The sequence below is a fragment of the Trichoderma atroviride genome, chromosome 3 (assembly GCF_020647795.1).
Source record: "Trichoderma atroviride chromosome 3, complete sequence".
Taxonomy (NCBI): Eukaryota; Fungi; Ascomycota; class Sordariomycetes; order Hypocreales; family Hypocreaceae; genus Trichoderma; species Trichoderma atroviride.
In genome coordinates, this window is record NC_089402.1 from 1586816 (window position 1) to 1605438 (window position 18623).

Below are 18623 nucleotides of genomic sequence, written 5' to 3' on the forward strand. Positions count from 1 at the left end.
TTTGTATGGGGTATCTATGATGTGTGACTCAAGTAGGTAAGTGCAACTTCACTCGTGATGCTATGTAAACCCTGGCATGGATTGCGATTGTCTACATGGATGTCGAGCATCGCTGTCTTAAGATAATCTCCTCTTATTTACTAGCCCTGCCCCTGTCGATACGAGAACCAGCGTGCTGGGCGCTCTTTTCAGCGTGGCCGTCTAAATCCAGATGCAATATAATTTTGAAACCGAATGATTTCGAGTTATCAAATTTAACCATACTAAAACCGGCAGCGCTGAAGATTCCCCCCCCGGCGTCTAGTCATACTTGTAAAGGCAACCTTGAGTCGACTAGCAGAACCCTTGAAATCTTCATCTCAAACAATCCCCCCCTGAAGTCAGCTGTGCCACAAGTCGTACTAGTACTGCATCTACCAATACCAGACACACTTGAGGCTCATGAGATTAAGCTGAAAATTGAAATTGCTGAAACGCTGCTTTCATTTCGCCTTGGCCTATTATCCTATGACGTCAAGGCACCCATGGCTGCTGGTGGACTGATATCCATAAATTTTAACGGGTTTTCAGGGGCCGATACAGCCGGATGGTGAGATGCGGGAATCTTAAATTCGTATGCACTTACACGAATCTGAGTGGATGTTTAGATTTTTTTCTTCTTTGTGACGTATGCTACCTATCCATCATGGACGCCAATTGTATATGCACAAGGCGAGTTTTATTGGAACGACTTCTTCACTGTGGATTGTAGAGGTACTTGGGCGTGTGACTGCACAAGAGACATTCAAACTGCATGGCACATCTACCTTAGGTACTCGGCACATGTGTGCAATCTGATGATACAATAATCAACACTAGCACGAGCATCTCAAACTACAGGTACCCGATCGGAAGTGCCGGTTAAGGGTTTGTTGATACGCGGTTCGGCGAAGCTCTTGCGCCAATGGGGTCCTTTCACCGGCTGGATCTCGCATCGTCATGCCGCGCAGATCCACCTGGCATTAGTGGATATTTGGGACTTCATCTTGTATTTTACGAGCATGGCAGTTTACGTCTACAGCGAGCGAATTGACGAGAGACGACTCCGTAGTTACTGTTTAGATACCAATGCTGAGAAAGATTAAGCGGTATTCTGTATGTGCATTGTAGTTGAGATGAAAGGCACGTGCCACGATCGTTGAGGCTATTACTTGGTCTCCAGAGCCGGTAATGGGGGATAGTAGTAGACACCATGGAAATTGAGGCCAGTGTAGTTGAATGCTACGGCATAGGTAGGTATTGATTAATCTCATTGGCTAGGACGCTGGCAATATGTTTTCCCATATCCGCCATCATAATACGGAGGAAGCTGCGCCCTGGGCAGTAGCAGTGGACTAACTGGACTGTCATATATTTACTGGGCTCCTCACAGCCAGGAACTTGAACCTTTTCAACAGCATCTGAAACGGCCTGAGCTGGATGAATTGAGTCCAATAATATGACACCAAGCAGCTGAAAACCAAATTTCTCCCATCCATCATCTCAGCACCATACTAGCATCCATATGTGGCGGCCTATTTTCGACCCGGGCCGTGGCGCGCTGCCACCAACGTCCTCCCACCAAGAGCCGCAAAGATACGCCACTCCACCAAAAGTGAGCTCAAGACGACGAATTCAGACACCTATGATGGCACCGCAAGACAGCTATGGAGATGCCTCAGCGCACGAGCAAGCAGACGCGGCAATGGCTGGTGGGTGCACAGCGGAGCCCTGCCGTGACATCGCTCCTTGCGGCCGCTTCACTTTGCCCCATTGCAGCTTCTCCACCTTCTGTGTATATGCCTTCAATGCTACCCGGACGCCCGTTGGGAGCTTGTGATTGGCGCCCCTCGAATTTACGCACAGCTCGTTGGGCTTTGTTGCTGCTTTGGCTCGGGCGTTGCCAATTTTATTCTTCCAAGCTGGCCTGGCTGGGATCCTTGCTTGGCGGAAACCGCTCCGGCCAACGAGAGCTCAACGGTCGAAACCTACATACGAAAGAAATGGTCTGCAAATCGTCCCTGTGCCATCTTGGAGACTTGGCGCGATGGGCGGCCTTGGTAAGGATGGATGCTGTTTCCCCAGGATAGGCTAGATCTACGAAACAATAGCTCGCTCAGCTGGCTTTAATCCAAAGCTTGGTTGGCGCGGCAGTCAACCAGCAGTTGATTGGATGCTGAAGCTGCTTGCGCTCATCCGCATAAATGAACCACAGTGGAGTGCCGAGTAGGGCAGAGAGCGGCAATGCTGGGGTAGAGCAATGAGGGCCCTGGATGCCGATCCATTTTCATGACACAAAACGGCGCTATTCGTCGATTGACGGACGGCCATCTGAGCGTCGTATTGCATCTGCTCGTATCCTCGGCCCTTACTTCTGGCATGGTCGCTTATTTTTGACCGCGTTTTCGCCAGATCAGAAAGCATCGTCGTCTTGGCCGAGGCGCCTTATCCGCCCCGTGGCCGACGTCGACTGCCACACGGCCGAGCGATCAACGGGCGGTGGCAGCCCTTGGGCACCTCACAAGACCATGGAGACGCAGCGCAAGAATAAGCAACTGTTTGGCGCATCCAAGGCACAGGTCGGAAGAGCCCCTCAACCCCTGCACCGTCAAGTGACCGCAAGCCACCTCCGCAAAGTCGCTCGTCTAGCCGAGCTCTGTATGGCCCGCGCAAGGCCGGCATGCCCCATTCTCCCTGCAATGCTTCCCTTGGGCCAATCGAGGCCGGCGACGGCGCTGCAGGCAGGGGTATGCGCGAGGTTTTAGCTGTAGGTCCCCTTGAACTGGGCGAGCTAGAGGTGGGAAGCGTGGGAAGCCAGACGGGACGATGACAACAGCTCGCATTGCTAACGCCGCTGGGCGAGTCGTGAGTCGACGCAGGTGCCCCGTGGAAAAGCCACCAGGCATATGGCTCTTTTGGACGCTGGCGCCGGCCGGCTTGCAGAGCTCCTCGTGATCGCGTGCCTTGGGAGGAGGCCGAGGAGAGGAAGCATCAGAGACAAAAAGAAGCCAACTGCCCCCCATGCCAGGCCCTTTGATTTCGCCAAGAGACAAGACATTTCGCACAATCCAAAATTACCCTGCCGTCTGTGCCATATGTGCTTCTTTTGTTTTGTTTTGTTTACTGTTCCCAACGCGCCCGCCTTTGTTCGCATTCTGGCCCCGTATACCTTGCTCTGCCCTGTTGTTGCTCCTCAGACCCGCAAGAGCCCCAATTTGCCCTCCACAGCCGTCTTCTCGGCTGCATGACTTTTTCAAAGGGTGGTGTGAGAAACAGACGGATCTGTGTCAGTCAAGGCGTGAGCGTGTATGGATCTCCGGTATACACATAGGTAGGCATGCAACGGAGTAATATGCGTCGTCTCTATTTTTGGGACCCCTGTTGCTACCACAACACACACTTGGCATTTTATATTTAGTACTCATCATGTCCGCTATTCCCATCCTCTCGAGGCTTGCTTGTCACTCCCTGTTGCCGTTCGTTTCCTGATTCATTTTTTTGCTTTAGGCTTTTCTGAACCTACGTTCTGAACCTAGCTTGCGTGGGCTGTTCCCATACGATCCTGGCTTAAACGTCAGCTTACCGAAAGTCTCATTATCATACGTTTATATTGCCACCGACTCCTGCTGCTGAGCACTCTCTCAATGCGGCTTTAGCCATTGTGTCTAAATAGCATCAACACTGGTATTCATTATTTACACGGAAAAGGGACGAAACAAACTACACTTTAGGCCCTCCGAAACCAAGAAACGCATCTTTCGCCATGTTTTATGAGACGCACTACGTGCATGATGTCAAAATGGCTGCTCACCAGCCCATGCCGTACCGAGGCCCGGTAAAAGGCTCTTCGCGCAACCAGGCCTCGAAACAGTCGCGGCAATCCAAAGCGCTTGATCCTGAAGACTTGACGAGACGGCTGCAGGTTGTGCTAGCGGAACAAAGAGCTGTTGCAGAGAGGAAGAAGCGGGCCAGGGCAGCAGTCGAAGCCGAACGACAGGCAAACGCCGCAGCTGCGGCACGGAATGCGAGCGTCCTGCATCCCGGGCAGCACGGAATCCCCTTGGGACCAACTGCCCCATCTACGCTTATACAAAAGAAGCAAGTAACGGCATCAAAGTCACATGGCAAACTTATATCTCGAGATTCAAGCGAGCATGCGCCCACGGCGGACAAGCTTCAGAAAGTTGGGAGGAAAGATTCTACCTCATCGTCTAGCAACAGAAATTCAGAGGATGCAGCGCCATCCAACTACCGCCACGTCCCTCAGTTTGCTGCTTCGCAGTTTGCCCGGACGACTACCACCGAGACGGTAACGGAGAAGCATCTCCTACACAAGTTGTCCAGGCAGGCCATGAAATTCCACATGCAAGGCCCCAATGCAATGGCTAGCATGGTGGCCTCGGACCTGACACCCTCTGAGCAGAACAAGGCACTCAGAAGAGTGCAGAGTATGAGAGAGCGACAATACGAGAGGAACCAGTTTCAGCACAATCATACACTCGCCACTACGGCCGAGATTGACGAGAAGCCAGCATCTTCAGCTATTGCTCATACATTCCAAGAACATCGCAAATCCAAAGACGAGCCAGACAAGGTGTTGCGGAGGAGAAGCGTCGGTGCTATCCTCGGTATGATGATATCAGCAGATCCCGAACCCGCCAGAGCATCATTGTCCTCTGCAGAGAATCAATCAGTTGCCAATCACTCTGATGTTCTGCCAGTCAATGCCGATGAGCACCGCGTGGATTGGACTCAGAGTGACGAAGTCGCCATCCTTCAGCAGCAGCAACAGAAGCAACAGCCTCAACAACAACCACAGCAACCGCAACAGCCAATTAAAGCTACTACAAGCCAAAATGCGTTGCGCAAGTCTGAATCGAGGTGGGCTTTGCGAACCAAGCTCGGAAACCTTGGCAAGAAAAGCGACAAACTTTCTTCACCGACGGAAGAGAAGGACGAAGAGTCGCCCGTCGAAGCACCCAAATCTCCCCTTGCGAAAGCAGGAGGACTATTTGCACGATTTAAGCGTTAGCCTTGTTTATTTGGCAAAGCCGAAAGAACTACATATCCACCACACATGGGGGACGAAGGGATTCAATATGTACCTTGAATAATCTGATTGGATGATTAATGATTGAGAGAATGATGTAATGATAATATATGTTGGGTGTATACATCGGTAATGGAGAGAGATGGCTGCTGTTGTATATGATTGTGAGATGGTAAAAGGAAGCGAGTCGATGTATGTTGTATACCTAGGGAAGTTTTGTTTTTATATCGGCCAAGATCATTATACCCCGAAAAAGTCGCATAAGCCTCGCTCTCAAGCCTATGTTTTTCAATAAATGTAACGTATTTTCAGCAAATTTATTTCGTGTCCTTTGTTGCACATCTTATTGATTTCGTCGATCCTCTGCCAGCAGACGCTCGATGAGAGCAGTGTCCTGCTCGGCAATCTGGCGCTGCACATAGGCCACAGCATCGTTCCTATCATTTGTCTGGTTCATAATATGCAGTATCAGCTCCGTGTACTCGCGGATCGCCTCGCCGTCCTCGCCGCTCGCCTTTCTCGCCCTTCGCAGCGCAGCCTTGCCGTTCTTGATGCCAATGTCGTGGTTCCACTGGCCCTTGACACCGTTGTGGTAACTATTCGCGGGGAGACCCTTCATCAGGGAGGCCGGTATGGCTTTGGAAGCGGCGTCTGGGGATTCTGGCGGGGGCTGGGTGGCATTGTGGATCTCGAGCAGCTGGTTTGGCAGGTTTGGGTATTTCTTGAAGAGGAGCTGGAGCTTGTCTGAGGTGGCGAGGGCGCTGAAGGGATTTGAGGGATCGATGGGTGCTGCTGCTGCTGCTGGTGGAGGAGGCGCATTTGGGGTCTGGTCTGCTGGCTTTTCTTGCTTTGGAGCATCGGGAGGGTGGTTTTGCTGATGGGTTTTGCTGCATGGGACTGAACAACTGTAACGACGAGTTAGACCATTGTTCTATACTGACTTTTCTCTATCTGTCTTTACAAACACAGAAACATGATAGCGCAAAGAGAGACCGATTCATTGGGGAAGACGTACTATGGAAGCCGACACCGCGAGCACTTGTATTTGCCAGGCTTGATCTCGCAAACACCACAAAGGTTAGCATTGGCCTTGCGCGCTGAAGGCGCCTGCGCCGTCGCCGCAACAACATCGCCGTCGTCGTTGCCGTTCTGCTGGTTTGCTTCTGCGTTCGCGTCTGACACGTGCGCTTGCTGGCCACTCGAGCTGGAGACTGGGTTCTTCTCGTCTACAGAGCTCGCGGCGGCCTCGACGCCGGGCATCTCCGCGGTAGCTGAAGAGGTAGAGCTCATGTCAGCCTCGTCGTGGAGAGCCTCTGGCGCCATGGTTTGTCTTTTTTTTTTTTGTTTTTGATACAGGGCGGTTTCGCAGGCAGGGCGTTTGTTTCCAATGTCCGGCGCGTTATGCGATTCTATCAAAAGTGTGCAGGTGATGTTAAGAGTAGCGCCCCGCCACCCTAAACTTTTTTTTTTTGGGCAGGCCTAGTTAGTCGCTTGGCGCGCAGATCTTTTTCTGTTTCCCTTCCCTTCTTGCGGTACAAAGTACATACACTTGGTCGCACATTGTTCAGATAATACGACTTCAACTACGGTGCAAGGAACATGTTCGTCAAGAAAGCGGGAAAAAAACATAAAAAAGACTTGAAAGGAAAAAAAAAATATGGCGCCGCTGCACCCTGGAAATGGATATGCATATCAGTGAACAGGGCAGCGCAGCGTCATTGGTGCAGTTGCGTCATAACGGTCGTTCAACCGGTGATTTTCTGCAAATGAGCATGTGTTTATTATCTCTATAGGCTTCCCGCCTTGAACCATTCCACTGGGGCGAGAGAGGCCAAGTTTTGCTGGTCTCGATTGCCTGCTTACATTATGCCGGTTCCTCATTGGCCGTGATGAAGGCAATTCGGGTTGGCTACCATGTATAACACAAGTTTTGACAGGATATTTCTCAGTTTTTGTGTCTTGTTTTTCGTTTAATCGGAGCAATGTCTCTGTGGCGCCTCCTGATTGACGCATGGCGGCTGAGCTGAAAGAAGAGGAAAGAAGAGCTATACGTTCTTTTGCTGGATTATCTCGAAAATGTTGCGATACTACTACCGGATGTCATTCACTGCCGTAGGTACTACCAGGCAGGTAGGTCTAAGCCTTCTCAGTCAAAGCAACTTGCTAGGGAGTCCTGACTGAGATGACTTGGTTTCAATGGCCATTCCGTAGGGCTACAATGCCGCGCGGGCTAGGGCTAGGGAATAAGCTCCAGCTGGTAGATTGTTAGTCGTCGTGCTAGCCTCCCAAGGTTTTGGATTCCCCAGAGTCGTAGCATGTGGCGTGCCGCCCAAGGTTCGAATAGCCTCGACTTGACAGCACAGTGCATAGGAGCATGGGAGCGGGGGCCAGCATTTGCAGGACGCCACCTAATCACCGCATGACGAGGATTCAAACTGCAGTCGACAACAAAACTGTCATCGCCGCGTGGGCATTGCTCAGGCAAACATGCCTTGGCCCAGCGGGCTTATGCGAATCGCACGCCGCCAGTGCTCTTCCCGCCGAGTCCCTAGTCCCTCTTCAGCTTTGGAGCTCGGCTGGCGGGCGGGCGTTGGAGGAGGTGTAGCAGACGTGTAATTTCGAATTGGCATCTCGACAGCGTACCGTAGAGTTGAGCAATGGTGCTGGTATGCATGTATCAGCGCCAATTGAGCGGGCGCTCTTCATTGATTGGAGCCGTTGGGGGTCATCCATGCTATAGCTGCGGGACTGGAGCTTTCGTAGCACCCGGATCTTTTGGAGCAATCGTAAAAGCAATACTACTACAGTAGTAGCTGCTGCAAGAGTCGCTCAACCGCTGCAGAAAGGGCGTCGCGTGATACTTGTCTCAGCTGCTCGCACCTCGTACCTTGGCCTCTGCAGCTCCCACTGGCTCGTGGCTGGTCCATGGAATGGCTGGGACGGGCTGCGCTTGGGAGGGGCGCCAAGCAGGTGAAGCGAGTCGAAGGTGCCCGCCGCTATGCTTGGCCGGTAAAAGCTTGGTAGAGGTCGAGCGGTACTTGGTAGCAGCAAGGCTAGCATCGAAGACTCGACGCCGTCTGTCTCCAATCTCGATGCGAGAAACTGTGCCGCCCCAGGTGGGAGGCAGAGGCAGTTGGAGCAGGCCAGGTGACTTGCGACTTGACTTGAGGCGGGGTTCTGGAACCAGACGATTTGCGGGGTGGCGATCTCTGCTATTCTGTGCCAAAAGCCGGGGTTCCAGTAGGACTGCAGCTCCTCCTCTTCCTCGTCTGCGATGCATGCGTCACGACACCCTCGCTGCTAACTGCCACTAGCGCTCTGTCCATTTCTTCGTGTGAGAGCTTGTTTTGGGGCCGTCCGTCCTTGGAGCCTTATTCCGCAATGGGCAGTGACCAATCCCAGCGATTGAAACTCGATGCCTCGCCGCTGAGGCTGGGAAACGGAACATTGACGAGACTCTATATCTTAGGCATGGAGCTTAAGCTTGGCTTGATTGACGGTGGCTGCTGAGCTAAGGTGGCGAAGGCTTATTAGACTCAAAGATGGTGCTTTGTCTCCCTCAGCCAAGGGTAGCCGCAGCGACCAAGTCCTGGCGGTGGCCCGTCAATTGTCGATGGATCGTATTTGATTCTCTCAACTGCTTCATCTTCTGTTTGCTTTAGGTTTTTGGGGCACAATTTCCAGCCGCACCTCCAAAGTTTCCCCGCCCCTCCAGTGGGAAGATCCAGGCCAAGAATGCCAGGATCAGGTTAGTTCTGCTAGCTTTGTAGACGCCTTTAGTGGCCTGCTAGAGCTGCCAGGATCCTCCCAAGCAACGCAGGCACGGCAAGACGCGAATGTACCCGCTGGTACTCTGCTACAGTACTACTAATAGTAGTAGTTTCGCTAATGCAGGTCACTGGAAGGGGCCGGACAGTCGTCAGATTGGCCCTGTTGTACGGCGGTAGTATGCATTGTATAAGCTGTATATCGATATGTAAGGAAGAGAGGTGGAATTTGTGGATGAAAATGTGTATAGGAGTAGGTATTTGTCATGACAAAAATGAGCGGCATGTTATTGGTAAGTCGAAACTGCCATTGTATAAGCTGAATAAAGAGATTGGCCAGGTACCTAGGTATCATCAGCAACATATCGAGACAGCATGGCTGCCGGCAGGGCAGCATAGAGAGACCCTCCATGGCCTGCGTGTGCCAGACTCTGGCCAAGCGAAGGATGACACCGAGCAAAGAGACGGCTATCTGGCTTGAGGGCGAAAAGAGTCCATACAATAGCGACTGATCTTTATACGTCGTTGTGAGTCAATGGCACTTTTACTTCTGCCACGGCGTTGAAGAATTGAGTCGACATGAACAGGCTAGGGCCATGACAGATCTGGATGGACGGATATCGCTGGCTGGGAGTACCGCAGCCCTAATCCGAGCTACACAAAGGTACATGTGCAGGTACTTTGCCGTACATGAAGTCTTGCCTGCATCCACCATTGAATGCAGCAACATCGCAGCCTTTGCAGAGTCCACCGCAGTTACAGGTACGAGGCGCCCCTCAGCCAAAAGGGGGCCGGCAGGGTCTTCATAAGACGCAGCAAATTACTGCAACCTTGGTACGGAGTCTTGTCTGCTCCGTACCTTGTCTTGGCTCTGCGCCTGCTCGTAACAGCCAGTGCGTTCCTGGGGCTGAGGTGGTAGCAAAGCAGAACAACCGCTAAAATAACCCTCGAGACGACAGTGGTATTGCCCTAAATAGGCTATAGCGGCAGCTTCAGGTCACCTAAATGTGACTGCTCGCCTCCATCAGCAGTCGGGGGTGCCGGCCGGCATCGACGATGCGAGCCAGGATCGAGCGTTTTTCTAGGGCAGCGCGGAAAGAAAATCTCTGCAAAGCATTGTACCTGCTACCTACCTACCTGGGTAAGAGGTATTGGTTGCAGTTATTATTGACCATGCAGCGTTGAATATCAAGCCGTCCATCGTAAAAATACTGCAATGAGCTTTGGGACGAGGATGCTCTGTGGTTAGATGTCGATCATTACGGAGCGAGAAGCTGGTCCCGTGCTCATGGCGAATCAACTTACACCCAGCCCAGACGCAAGCCATGCAGCATGGCGCTATTAGTAACCGCTGTCTAAGACGAGAGCAAGGGGTGGGATTGCTGGATGCCCTGTCGATATTATCGGGGAGTGCAAAGTACTACTGCCAAGTACAGGTAGTGATGGCAAGCAGCCTTCAGAACGAAACAAGGCGAGCATCTGTTTGTTTCTTCTAGTTTTCTGGTTAGCAAAGTAGAATGGCAAACAATAGAAATTGAGACGAATGCATCCCCCCCTTTTCTCCCTGTGGCGAGGTGCTGGATTACGTATATTATTGAGAATTCGAGATTATAAGCAGCGATCATCCGAAGGCCCATATAATTGAGCCTCCAAAGCGCGAGATCTTTAATTTCCGCTTGTAATAAATGAGCAAGTACTACCAGTATTACCTATACCTGCAGCATGGCCTTTACAGGAGGAAAGGACGCAGCACTGTCCGGCATTTAGATATTCCAGCTCGGAACCCAAACCAGGAGAGAAAGAAAAGAAAATGGAAAAAACAATCTCTTGTTTCACTCTTCTGTTTGACAGGCCTGATGCCGACTTTGCTCTCATCTCATCACATCACACCACATGCACGACATCCCGCACGCCCGTCTCCTCACTGTGAGATGCAAACTAATGCCTCCTCTTTTTTTCCAGTCCATGGCGCCGCAGCCTCTGTTGCAGCCCCGGTTCCACGGCCACCTCGGGCCGCCACCTGGCCCAGCCCACCTGGAGTTTGCTCTGGGTCCCATGGTCATCTCGAGGACTTCATGGATAGCTGCGGGAAATCCTGGCGGGCACTCGAAGCTCGGAGGACACTGGCTGGTCTGGACGGTGGTCGACTCTCGATGCCAGCAAATAAAGCACCATGTCCCTGATTGGCTCTCTAGCCGTATCGCTAGCCGTACTTTGCCTTCAGCCATCAATGCTGCCAGATGCTCGCCTTGGCTTGGATGGGCTTCCATCCCTGATCTCGTCTGCCGACACCACCTCCACCATCATCCGACGAGCTGCTTGCGCGCCCGTGCTCTGTTTCTGCTTCTGCTGCTCATGCAAGGCGAGTGCCAGATGGATGAGCCAACCCATGGAGAATCCACCTCCCATCCATCCACATCGACCCTTGTTAGCCTGCTTGGCTTTGCTATCCGTGTTAGCGCCATGAATCAATCCTCTTCTCTTGACGACAAAGGAGGGGGCCCAAGCCGAGGAGACAGGGAAAAGCATATTTGCAGCCAGCTCCTCTTTCAAGCCTCCGCAGACGCCTCATCACCTTGCCAGCCGGCGTTGTATGCGCTTCCCCTCTCGCTGCTCGTTCGACCTCCACACTTCCAGCCGCGGCCAGCCTATCCGGATCACCCTAGACCGGTAATTCGTTTTAGTTCACACACGGTATGGCGAGGTATTGGGTTTTATTCTGGAGCTTCTGCTCTCCTAATTTAACCTGCTTGCCGCAAGTGGTAGCGGCTTCGTACCCAGGTCCTTCGATCTCTCCATCCGCTGTACTGTAGCTCAGTGCCTCTTGAGTGTACTTGACTTGGCACCAGCCATGCGCACGTCTGGCATCTGGCGGTGCTCAGAGCCATCGCTCTTGTCTCAAGCACTGAACCATCACATCTTGTCGTGCGGAGTACTGGTCTATAATATGCAGTAAATGCCCACTCAGGTCAGGCAACAATATCACAAGCACAGCTACAGTCCACAGAAAAACTGTACGTGCGTTGATACATGCAAAGCCCACTCACCAACTCCTCTCCCTGCATCTGCCGCAAGCCCCCTCGTGCAGCAAATGCGACGGTACCTGGCAGTTCGTAACTGCTCCAGCGCTGTCTGCTCCGTGCGTCTGGCGGCGCCCAGGGGACCCCAGCGCCTAAATCTCCCCTCTGCATAGCGCTCTGCACAGCGCTCTGCAGCGGCGCTGGGCCCGCCTCGTTAGCGCTACAAGCTGCTATTGAGCTGGTACTTCGGGGTACTCCGGACCCCCATAAAGTTAGCACGCCGGCCGTCCTCGTCTACGCCACTTACTGCCCTGGCGCTCAGGCCTGGGGGCGCTCTCTCTCCACCTTTTTGAAAACGTCGACCGCACGACACCTGCGCCGGCCTTCTGTCGCGAGCCTCTCGACCTCTTCCACCCCACCTGCGCCGAACCGCGACGTCTTCGACTTCAAATCGACTCAGCCGAACTGACTTAAACCTCGGGTCTGTTCCTGTTCCTGATCCTGCTTCCGTCCAGCCGCTGCCGGGTTCCAGCTCTCTGCCCTTCACCATCGCCGCTCTCGTCCATCGCACCGCAGCATCGCTCGATCCGCGTCCTTGGCGATCGACTCAGCCTGTACCATCCCGCTCTACCTCGTCTCTCCCCTGGCCGCAGCGCCTTGCTAAGCTGCTGCTGCTGCTCCAGCTCCTGCACTGGCGTCGTGCGTTGTCAGCATTCGCTGTGCTTGGATTGGCGAGTCCCTGGGCCTCTAACAGGAGAATCATGGGCCTCGACTAGCACAAGGTGCTTCTCCAGCTCTAGCAACACCATTGCCTTTCCGTCGTCTGCGGTCGTCGCTCGCCATTTCCCGCGGCTGTGGATGAGGACGGAGCATTATCTCGCCTTGGTCCCATCCTCTCTCCTTACAGCCTAAACCCCTGCCTCTCTTGTCCTCTTTCTGCTTTGGTCTCGTCTGCTTTTCTCTCTCTCGCGCTCTCTCTCTCTCTCTCGTCCTCTCTCTCTTTTTCGGGTTCTGGATTAGACGCGCCGGCTTAGACGTTATACTTTCCGATATTGTCCTTCTTCTCCCGCCTTTCTTGTTTCACTTTAATCATCCGAATCGCCCAACTGCATTTTGCGGCACCCAACCATCACCACCCAAAATCACCACCACCACCACTACCACCATTGCCGCTCGAGATCGCCGACACACGCTTCTTTCGCCACTTCCAAAAAAACCTTCGTCAGCCTATCGCGTCTCGTCCAGTCACTTTCGTCTATTATTTCTATCGCTTAGACTTCTTTTTTTCTTCCATTTGATTCCCCACATAGACCGTACCTGACATTTTGTGACTGGTAAGTGGAATCCTCTTTGAACCTCTGCTCAACTGGCCTTGATGCAGTCCCGACGCTTTCTCTCTCTATCTCTCTCTCTCTCTCTCTCTCCACACACATTGTGCATTGGAGCGATTTAGGCCGCAGCGAAAGACTTCTCGATCGGATCGGGGATATCTTGTTATATCTGCAAGAGTTGGGTTTAACATGGTCTGCATAGATGTGCTAACTATCAAATAGCTTTGTCTTATTCTATTCAGATCTATTCTTCTACAACGTCAATCCGTTTTCTGAATCCTCAACCTATCAAATCGCATCCTCCTCAGATCTATATTCAATCCGCTCGCATTTTTCGCTCGAAAGATCTCTCACGTCGAACCCACCCCGGGCGATCATCTGATTCTTTTGGCTCTGCCTTATCATCCGGCACCAAACTACCTTCCGCTAGTATCGATTTCTCGAATCCTCTACCACTTGCGCACAAGCACGCACGCACGCACGCAGAAAACAAATCGCGGCTCGGATTGAATACATTCGCTCCTGCAACCAATTAGCGTTATCCTCATCGACCGATCATGAGTTCAGGCTCCGCTAAGAACGGATCATCGTCGAGGTTGACTCAGGTGCCGTCCAACCAGTCTCTGCTGTTGGAGAAAGTGAATGCTAGGACGTCGACCCCGGACTCCGAAGCGCTGGCCAGCTCTGAAGACGAAGGAGACCACCGCCACGAAACCTCTCAAACCCTTGTACAGCCCGCCAAGCCTGTCCGCCGAGCTTCTTGGTTGAACGATACATCTGCACCTCTTAGCCGACCTCGCAAGGGGTCATTTGCGAGCAACTCAATGTCTCCAACTACATCACACCCCAGCACTCCATCTATTGAAACTGGAGCGGGGACCTGGGGATCTCATTCCACTTCCTCAACAATGGGTCGCACGCCAGGGTCCAACTTTCATTGGGGAACTGGTATCTGGAATAATCCAGACCGCAAAGACCCGCCGTTGAGACTCAGCGAGGTTCTTCCGTCTCCCACCTCAACTGTACCTCCTGGAGCTGGAAACAACTCTTTCTTTGGCCCAGATTCTTCGAGCCTAACACCAAATTCCGCAGCCGCGCGTGAGCCAGGCACCAATTCGCAGATTCCTTTCCCCATTCCACTCCATCCCACGCCAAAAACCTACCGCTCGCAGTCGTATTCTGCTGGGCAGCTGGATCCTGAAATGTCACCAAGCACTGGAATGGGCTCCTCCACCGTCATAGGTCGAGCTCGTTATCCTGCTCTTCAACATCGGCCTTCACGCCCCAGCATGCTGAGCGAGATGTCGAGCGACAACATGTTGGGAAAAGTCAAAGAAGTGGAAGACGACGACGACGAAAACTCATCTGAATCCCTCCAAGGCTCTTTCCACCAGAGCGCTGAAGCTAAAGCTATCGAGATGCTTGCGCGAGAGAATGCCATGCTTAGGCAGCAACAACAGGCTCAACAGCAACAGCAGTACGGTTCAAGGATTCGACAACGAGGTGCTCCCGGTTCTTATCATGGCAACGGATATCCCCTTCGAGAGTATGTTCCAGAAGAAGCGGATTATGCCATTGATGAGCTTGACGAAACAAACGACGGTGAGGGCATGGGCAGGCGGCCTGCTGATAGGAGAATGAGCGAGTTTGGCATGTCAGGCCCATACCGCAATCCCATGGGCTTTGATGGACGGAAAGAGATTTCCAACTTGAAGAAGGCCCTTTGGTCTAGCTCTCCAAGTTACTTTGCAAATGATCTTTCCCAGAGTAGACGCCACTCCTTTGCCAATATGCCCACACGACAGGGATCCATCAGCTCGATTGCCGATTCCGTTGCTACACTGGAGGCCCCAAATCCTGATCTCCAGATGAACCAGGGCTATCCGTCCGGCTATCCAGACAGCTCAGCTTTTGGAGGCGCGAGTAATCGTAAGCTTTCTTTGGACCAGGTCAAGCCCAAGCTACGTGTACACAGAGACGCTAACAGATTCTCAACAGCTAACTTCTTCCCCGGAGGCGGTAACATGGCGGGTTCTATGCCGTCGGGATTCACCAATCCATTCGCTTCCCCATTTGGAATGCACGGTCAATTTTCTGCTAATCGCCCGCCGTCTCCTCATCGTAACGTGTACAGTGTGGGCCAACCAAGGCACAATCAGCTTTTACACGTCGTCCTATTCAAGTGTGCCAGAGCAGACGTATTCTACATCCAAGAAGGCACTGGGCTTACCGTCAAGCCTGGAGACCTTGTCATTGTCGAGGCTGATCGAGGCACCGACCTAGGAACCGTTGCACGAGACAACGTCGACTGGCAAACGGCCAAGGAGCTCAAAGAACATTATGCAGAGGAGCAATACAAATGGTTAATGATGTATTCCCAAAATGCGGCTGCCGCACAGGAAGGTTCAGGTGCCGGCCTCTTGGCTTCGTCCAATGGCCTCCAGGGCAGCGCAATTGGCGGTATGGGTCCACCAAATCAACACCATATGCAAGAGCCCAGTGCTGGCGAGCTTCGCCCCAAGCTCATCAAGCGTCTCGCCCAGAACCACGAGATTCATTCTCTACGCGACAAGGAAGGCCAGGAGGCCAAGGCAAAGAGAGTATGCATGCAAAAGGTCAAGGAACACGGCCTAAACATGGAGATTCTCGACGCTGAGTTCCAAATGTAAGCTGATACATATCTTCATGATAAAGCAATGCCACATGATGCTAACCAGATTATTTAGGGACTGGAAGAAATTGACCTTTTACTACTTTGCTGATTCCTACATCAACTTCAACTCACTTGTCACGGACCTCTTCAAGATTTACAAGACTCGCATCTGGATGTCCGCTATCAACCCGGCATCATTTGCCAGCCCTACCTTGGGGATCCAAGCGCCGAGCGGGGTTGGACCTGGTGCCGTTGGTGTTGGTCGCGGAGCAAATCCAAATGAACGTCGCCCGAACCAAGTCTCGCAACAGGAACAGCAATCACAGCTTTTCGCTGGCGCTGCACAACAAGCTCGGGGGCTGCGATCTGGCTATCCCCAGTCTCAATTGGGCACAGATAGGCCGGCTCCTGCGGCCACTGGATTTCCGCCTCCCAACTACGCATATGGATCTGCAGGTGCTTTTGGGAATGCTCGAATGAATAATGGCGGCGCATACACCTTGGGCGTGAACCAGGGCGCCGATGCCTTTGCCGGTGCTGGGTTCCCACACTCGGGCGATCTCCAGTCAATTCACCAGCGATTTCCTACCTCTCAAACCATGACACCCCCTGGGCAGCAACCCCAGGGCGTGAATGCAATGTCACCTCCTGGCGACTGGACAGCCAGTTTCCAAGGTCTATCACTCAACACTCACTAAATTTTTGGACGGCAACATTTGGACGACTTATAGCATGATTAGACTACAACGCTCGTTTTCCCTTACTGCGCGCTGATTGCCATATTCTAAAGGATATTCAACGATAATGAAAGAATAAAAGAAGACAAAATATTTTTTTTTTCTCTGCAATATGCCTATTCATCAGCTTTATTACTTCTGACGGCGGGTGGCGATGGCTCAATATGCACATCAGGAGAGCGAAAATCGCGGTTTCCTTTTTTTGTCTTGGAGAGGGAAGCCTGCCACGCCATTTCTCTCATTATTCCAACATGAGCCCCCCCTCGCGACTGTCGTTACATCTGGAGATCATTTTTTGCTATATACTACATACATTTACATACATATTATCCCTCTATAACCTTGGTATGGATTACGGATTTGGCTACTGGGCATGCGAGATCAAAGACTGGAGAATGGGTATGGTTTTGCTTTCGCTTCCATTGGCTGAGAATATAGACAGAGAGACCTGAGTTTACGCAATGCATGCTGTAACTAATACACAATCAAAAAAAGGGAACGGATTGGGTATGGCTAATGTCATGTACGACAAGAGTTTTTTTATTCTTTTCCTTTACTTTACTTCTCTCGACAAACTTTCTTATTATTTTACTTTACAAATTTGGACCGCATTAGTATTTGCTTTTCTCAAAGATTAAGGATAATTCATTTTTATAAACAGGGTATTATTTTTGGCCTTGAATTGACGTTTTGACTTCACCATCTGGGAATCCGGGACGCTACGTGATATGCTGCTGCAACCCGAGGCGAAAATGGCAGCGAAAATGGCCAATACTGATTGCTACCCTAAAACTACTTTTCTCTTTTGTTCGCCCCCAGCAGTTTATGTACACATCAACAAATAAAGTGCACCACGAGCGATGTTTTTTTGTTATGCGTCTTGGGTTTCGTTTTGTTTTAGGGGAGCACGTGCATAGATGTACCTTCCGCTGTGCGAGGGCATCTTCTTCGATAAGGGGAAGGTGCGAGGTGGCCGCTGGCGGCACTCCGTATTCCCCAATCTCATTTTTGCAACAGCTCCTCCTCCTCCTCCTCTTGTGTCTCGCAGCCCTTTGAACATTTTCTCTCTCGAATAATGCTTATATATAGTGCATCTTTGTTTCTTATTTTCAGGTGCTGGCCGACAACCTTCTAGATCTTGTACCCTACATTGTTTCGTCCTTTATCGAGATGCCAGCCAGAACACGAAAGAGAAAGGCTTCAGAAGAGGGTAAGAGGCTGATGACTCAAATAATGCCGCTTGATGCTTGTGCCCTAAGCTAACTGATGATTCTAGACGATGCGACGCCTGAAGTTATTCCTGCAGCGAACAAGACATCGAGAACGTCGAAGAGGTCTTCGAAGACCAAAACATCCTCAAGGAATGGACGATCGAGGGCTACGTAAGATCAGTTACTAATGTGCTTGTGAAGCTGGATTTGATGCTAATTGATGCAAGTGAAAACCCGGATCCTGTGAGAGTGTCGAAAAGCAGCAAGTCAACAACTGCCACTGTGTCAAATGCAAAGAGAGACATTCGGAGAAAAGCAGACGAGCTGCTTTATCGAATAGAAACAAGGTATGATAACCTTTGAGAGTCTTTTCTTCTTGTACTTGTCTCAGAAGTGCCAACGAGGAATTGTCTTGCAGAGTTGAAGACGGGCCCAGTAATCTTGGATCTGGTCCTACTGCCACTGAATCGAAGACGACACCTCACCAGAAAGATGTGATCGACTTGGAGCATGATTCAATCAGACAAAGTTCCAATGCCATATATCGACAATCATATGAGCATCTACAAGGCCTACAAGAGACTATAGAAGATTATAGGCGATTAAATAATGCAAAGGCCAATCTGACAAAGCCCACTGAGGTTGAGCAGTGGAATCACGACTCTACGAATATAGCACAAGTAAATAAGAGAGCCTTGGAAATCGCAATTGATGGATTACATGGTAACGTGCTTGGTGAGAAGAATGCGAATTTCCATCGTTCGCCAGCACCTTCAGCCGACGACGAAGTTGACCAAGCTGCAAAGAGATGGCTTCAGGCTGGGGTCCCGATAAGG

The 18623-nt window shown here is 51.6% G+C and overlaps 8 protein-coding genes across 8 annotated transcripts; 5 read left to right on the top strand and 3 right to left on the bottom strand.

The window, feature by feature from the left end:
* Positions 1-1280: 1280 nt before the first annotated feature.
* TrAtP1_005748 (uncharacterized protein) lies at positions 1281-2783 on the top strand (the record flags this gene model as incomplete). Its single annotated transcript, XM_066112843.1, has 1 exon — positions 1281-2783. The coding sequence occupies exon 1, from the start codon at positions 2292-2294 to the stop codon at positions 2781-2783; it is 492 nt and encodes a 163-aa protein (XP_065968929.1). The 5' UTR covers positions 1281-2291.
* TrAtP1_005749 (uncharacterized protein) lies at positions 2692-3476 on the top strand. The gene has a single exon (XM_066112844.1). The coding sequence runs from the start codon at positions 2925-2927 to the stop codon at positions 3264-3266; it is 342 nt and encodes a 113-aa protein (XP_065968930.1). The 5' UTR covers positions 2692-2924; the 3' UTR covers positions 3267-3476.
* Positions 3477-3781: 305 nt separating this feature from the next.
* On the top strand, positions 3782-5050 carry TrAtP1_005750 (uncharacterized protein; the record flags this gene model as incomplete). Its single annotated transcript, XM_014089087.2, has 1 exon — positions 3782-5050. The coding sequence occupies one exon, from the start codon at positions 3782-3784 to the stop codon at positions 5048-5050; it is 1269 nt and encodes a 422-aa protein (XP_013944562.1).
* A 361-nt stretch (positions 5051-5411) lies between these two features.
* On the bottom strand, positions 5412-6391 carry TrAtP1_005751 (uncharacterized protein; the record flags this gene model as incomplete). The annotated part of the gene is made up of 2 exons (XM_014089086.2): positions 5412-5973; positions 6084-6391. 2 exons carry the CDS (start codon positions 6389-6391, stop codon positions 5412-5414), a joined length of 870 nt encoding a protein of 289 aa, XP_013944561.2.
* A 1543-nt stretch (positions 6392-7934) lies between these two features.
* TrAtP1_005752 (uncharacterized protein) lies at positions 7935-8348 on the bottom strand (the record flags this gene model as incomplete). Its single annotated transcript, XM_066112845.1, has 1 exon — positions 7935-8348. The coding sequence occupies one exon, from the start codon at positions 8346-8348 to the stop codon at positions 7935-7937; it is 414 nt and encodes a 137-aa protein (XP_065968931.1).
* A 2707-nt stretch (positions 8349-11055) lies between these two features.
* TrAtP1_005753 (uncharacterized protein) lies at positions 11056-11364 on the bottom strand (the record flags this gene model as incomplete). The annotated part of the gene is made up of 1 exon (XM_066112846.1): positions 11056-11364. One exon carries the CDS (start codon positions 11362-11364, stop codon positions 11056-11058), a length of 309 nt encoding a protein of 102 aa, XP_065968932.1.
* An 848-nt stretch (positions 11365-12212) lies between these two features.
* Positions 12213-17258, top strand: TrAtP1_005754 (uncharacterized protein). The gene is made up of 3 exons (XM_014089084.3): positions 12213-15115; positions 15185-15851; positions 15913-17258. The coding sequence occupies exons 1-3, from the start codon at positions 13744-13746 to the stop codon at positions 16535-16537; spliced, it is 2664 nt and encodes an 887-aa protein (XP_013944559.1). The 5' UTR covers positions 12213-13743; the 3' UTR covers positions 16538-17258.
* A 289-nt stretch (positions 17259-17547) lies between these two features.
* On the top strand, positions 17548-18150 carry TrAtP1_005755 (uncharacterized protein; the record flags this gene model as incomplete). The annotated part of the gene is made up of 3 exons (XM_014089083.2): positions 17548-17786; positions 17853-17958; positions 18015-18150. Exons 1-3 carry the CDS (start codon positions 17747-17749, stop codon positions 18148-18150), a joined length of 282 nt encoding a protein of 93 aa, XP_013944558.2. The 5' UTR covers positions 17548-17746.
* Positions 18151-18623: the final 473 nt, after the last annotated feature.

Bases quoted from the DNA above. Each gene is read 5' to 3' on its own strand.
- TrAtP1_005749 (XM_066112844.1), top strand. From the start codon at position 2,925: ATGGCTCTTTTGGACGCTGGCGCCGGCCGGCTTGCAGAGCTCCTCGTG.
- TrAtP1_005754 (XM_014089084.3), top strand. From the start codon at position 13,744: ATGAGTTCAGGCTCCGCTAAGAACGGATCATCGTCGAGGTTGACTCAG. The intron at 15,116-15,184 runs GTAAGCTTTCTT...GATTCTCAACAG, and splicing joins TTTTGGAGGCGCGAGTAATC to CTAACTTCTTCCCCGGAGGC. The intron at 15,852-15,912 runs GTAAGCTGATAC...CAGATTATTTAG, and splicing joins CTCGACGCTGAGTTCCAAAT to GGACTGGAAGAAATTGACCT.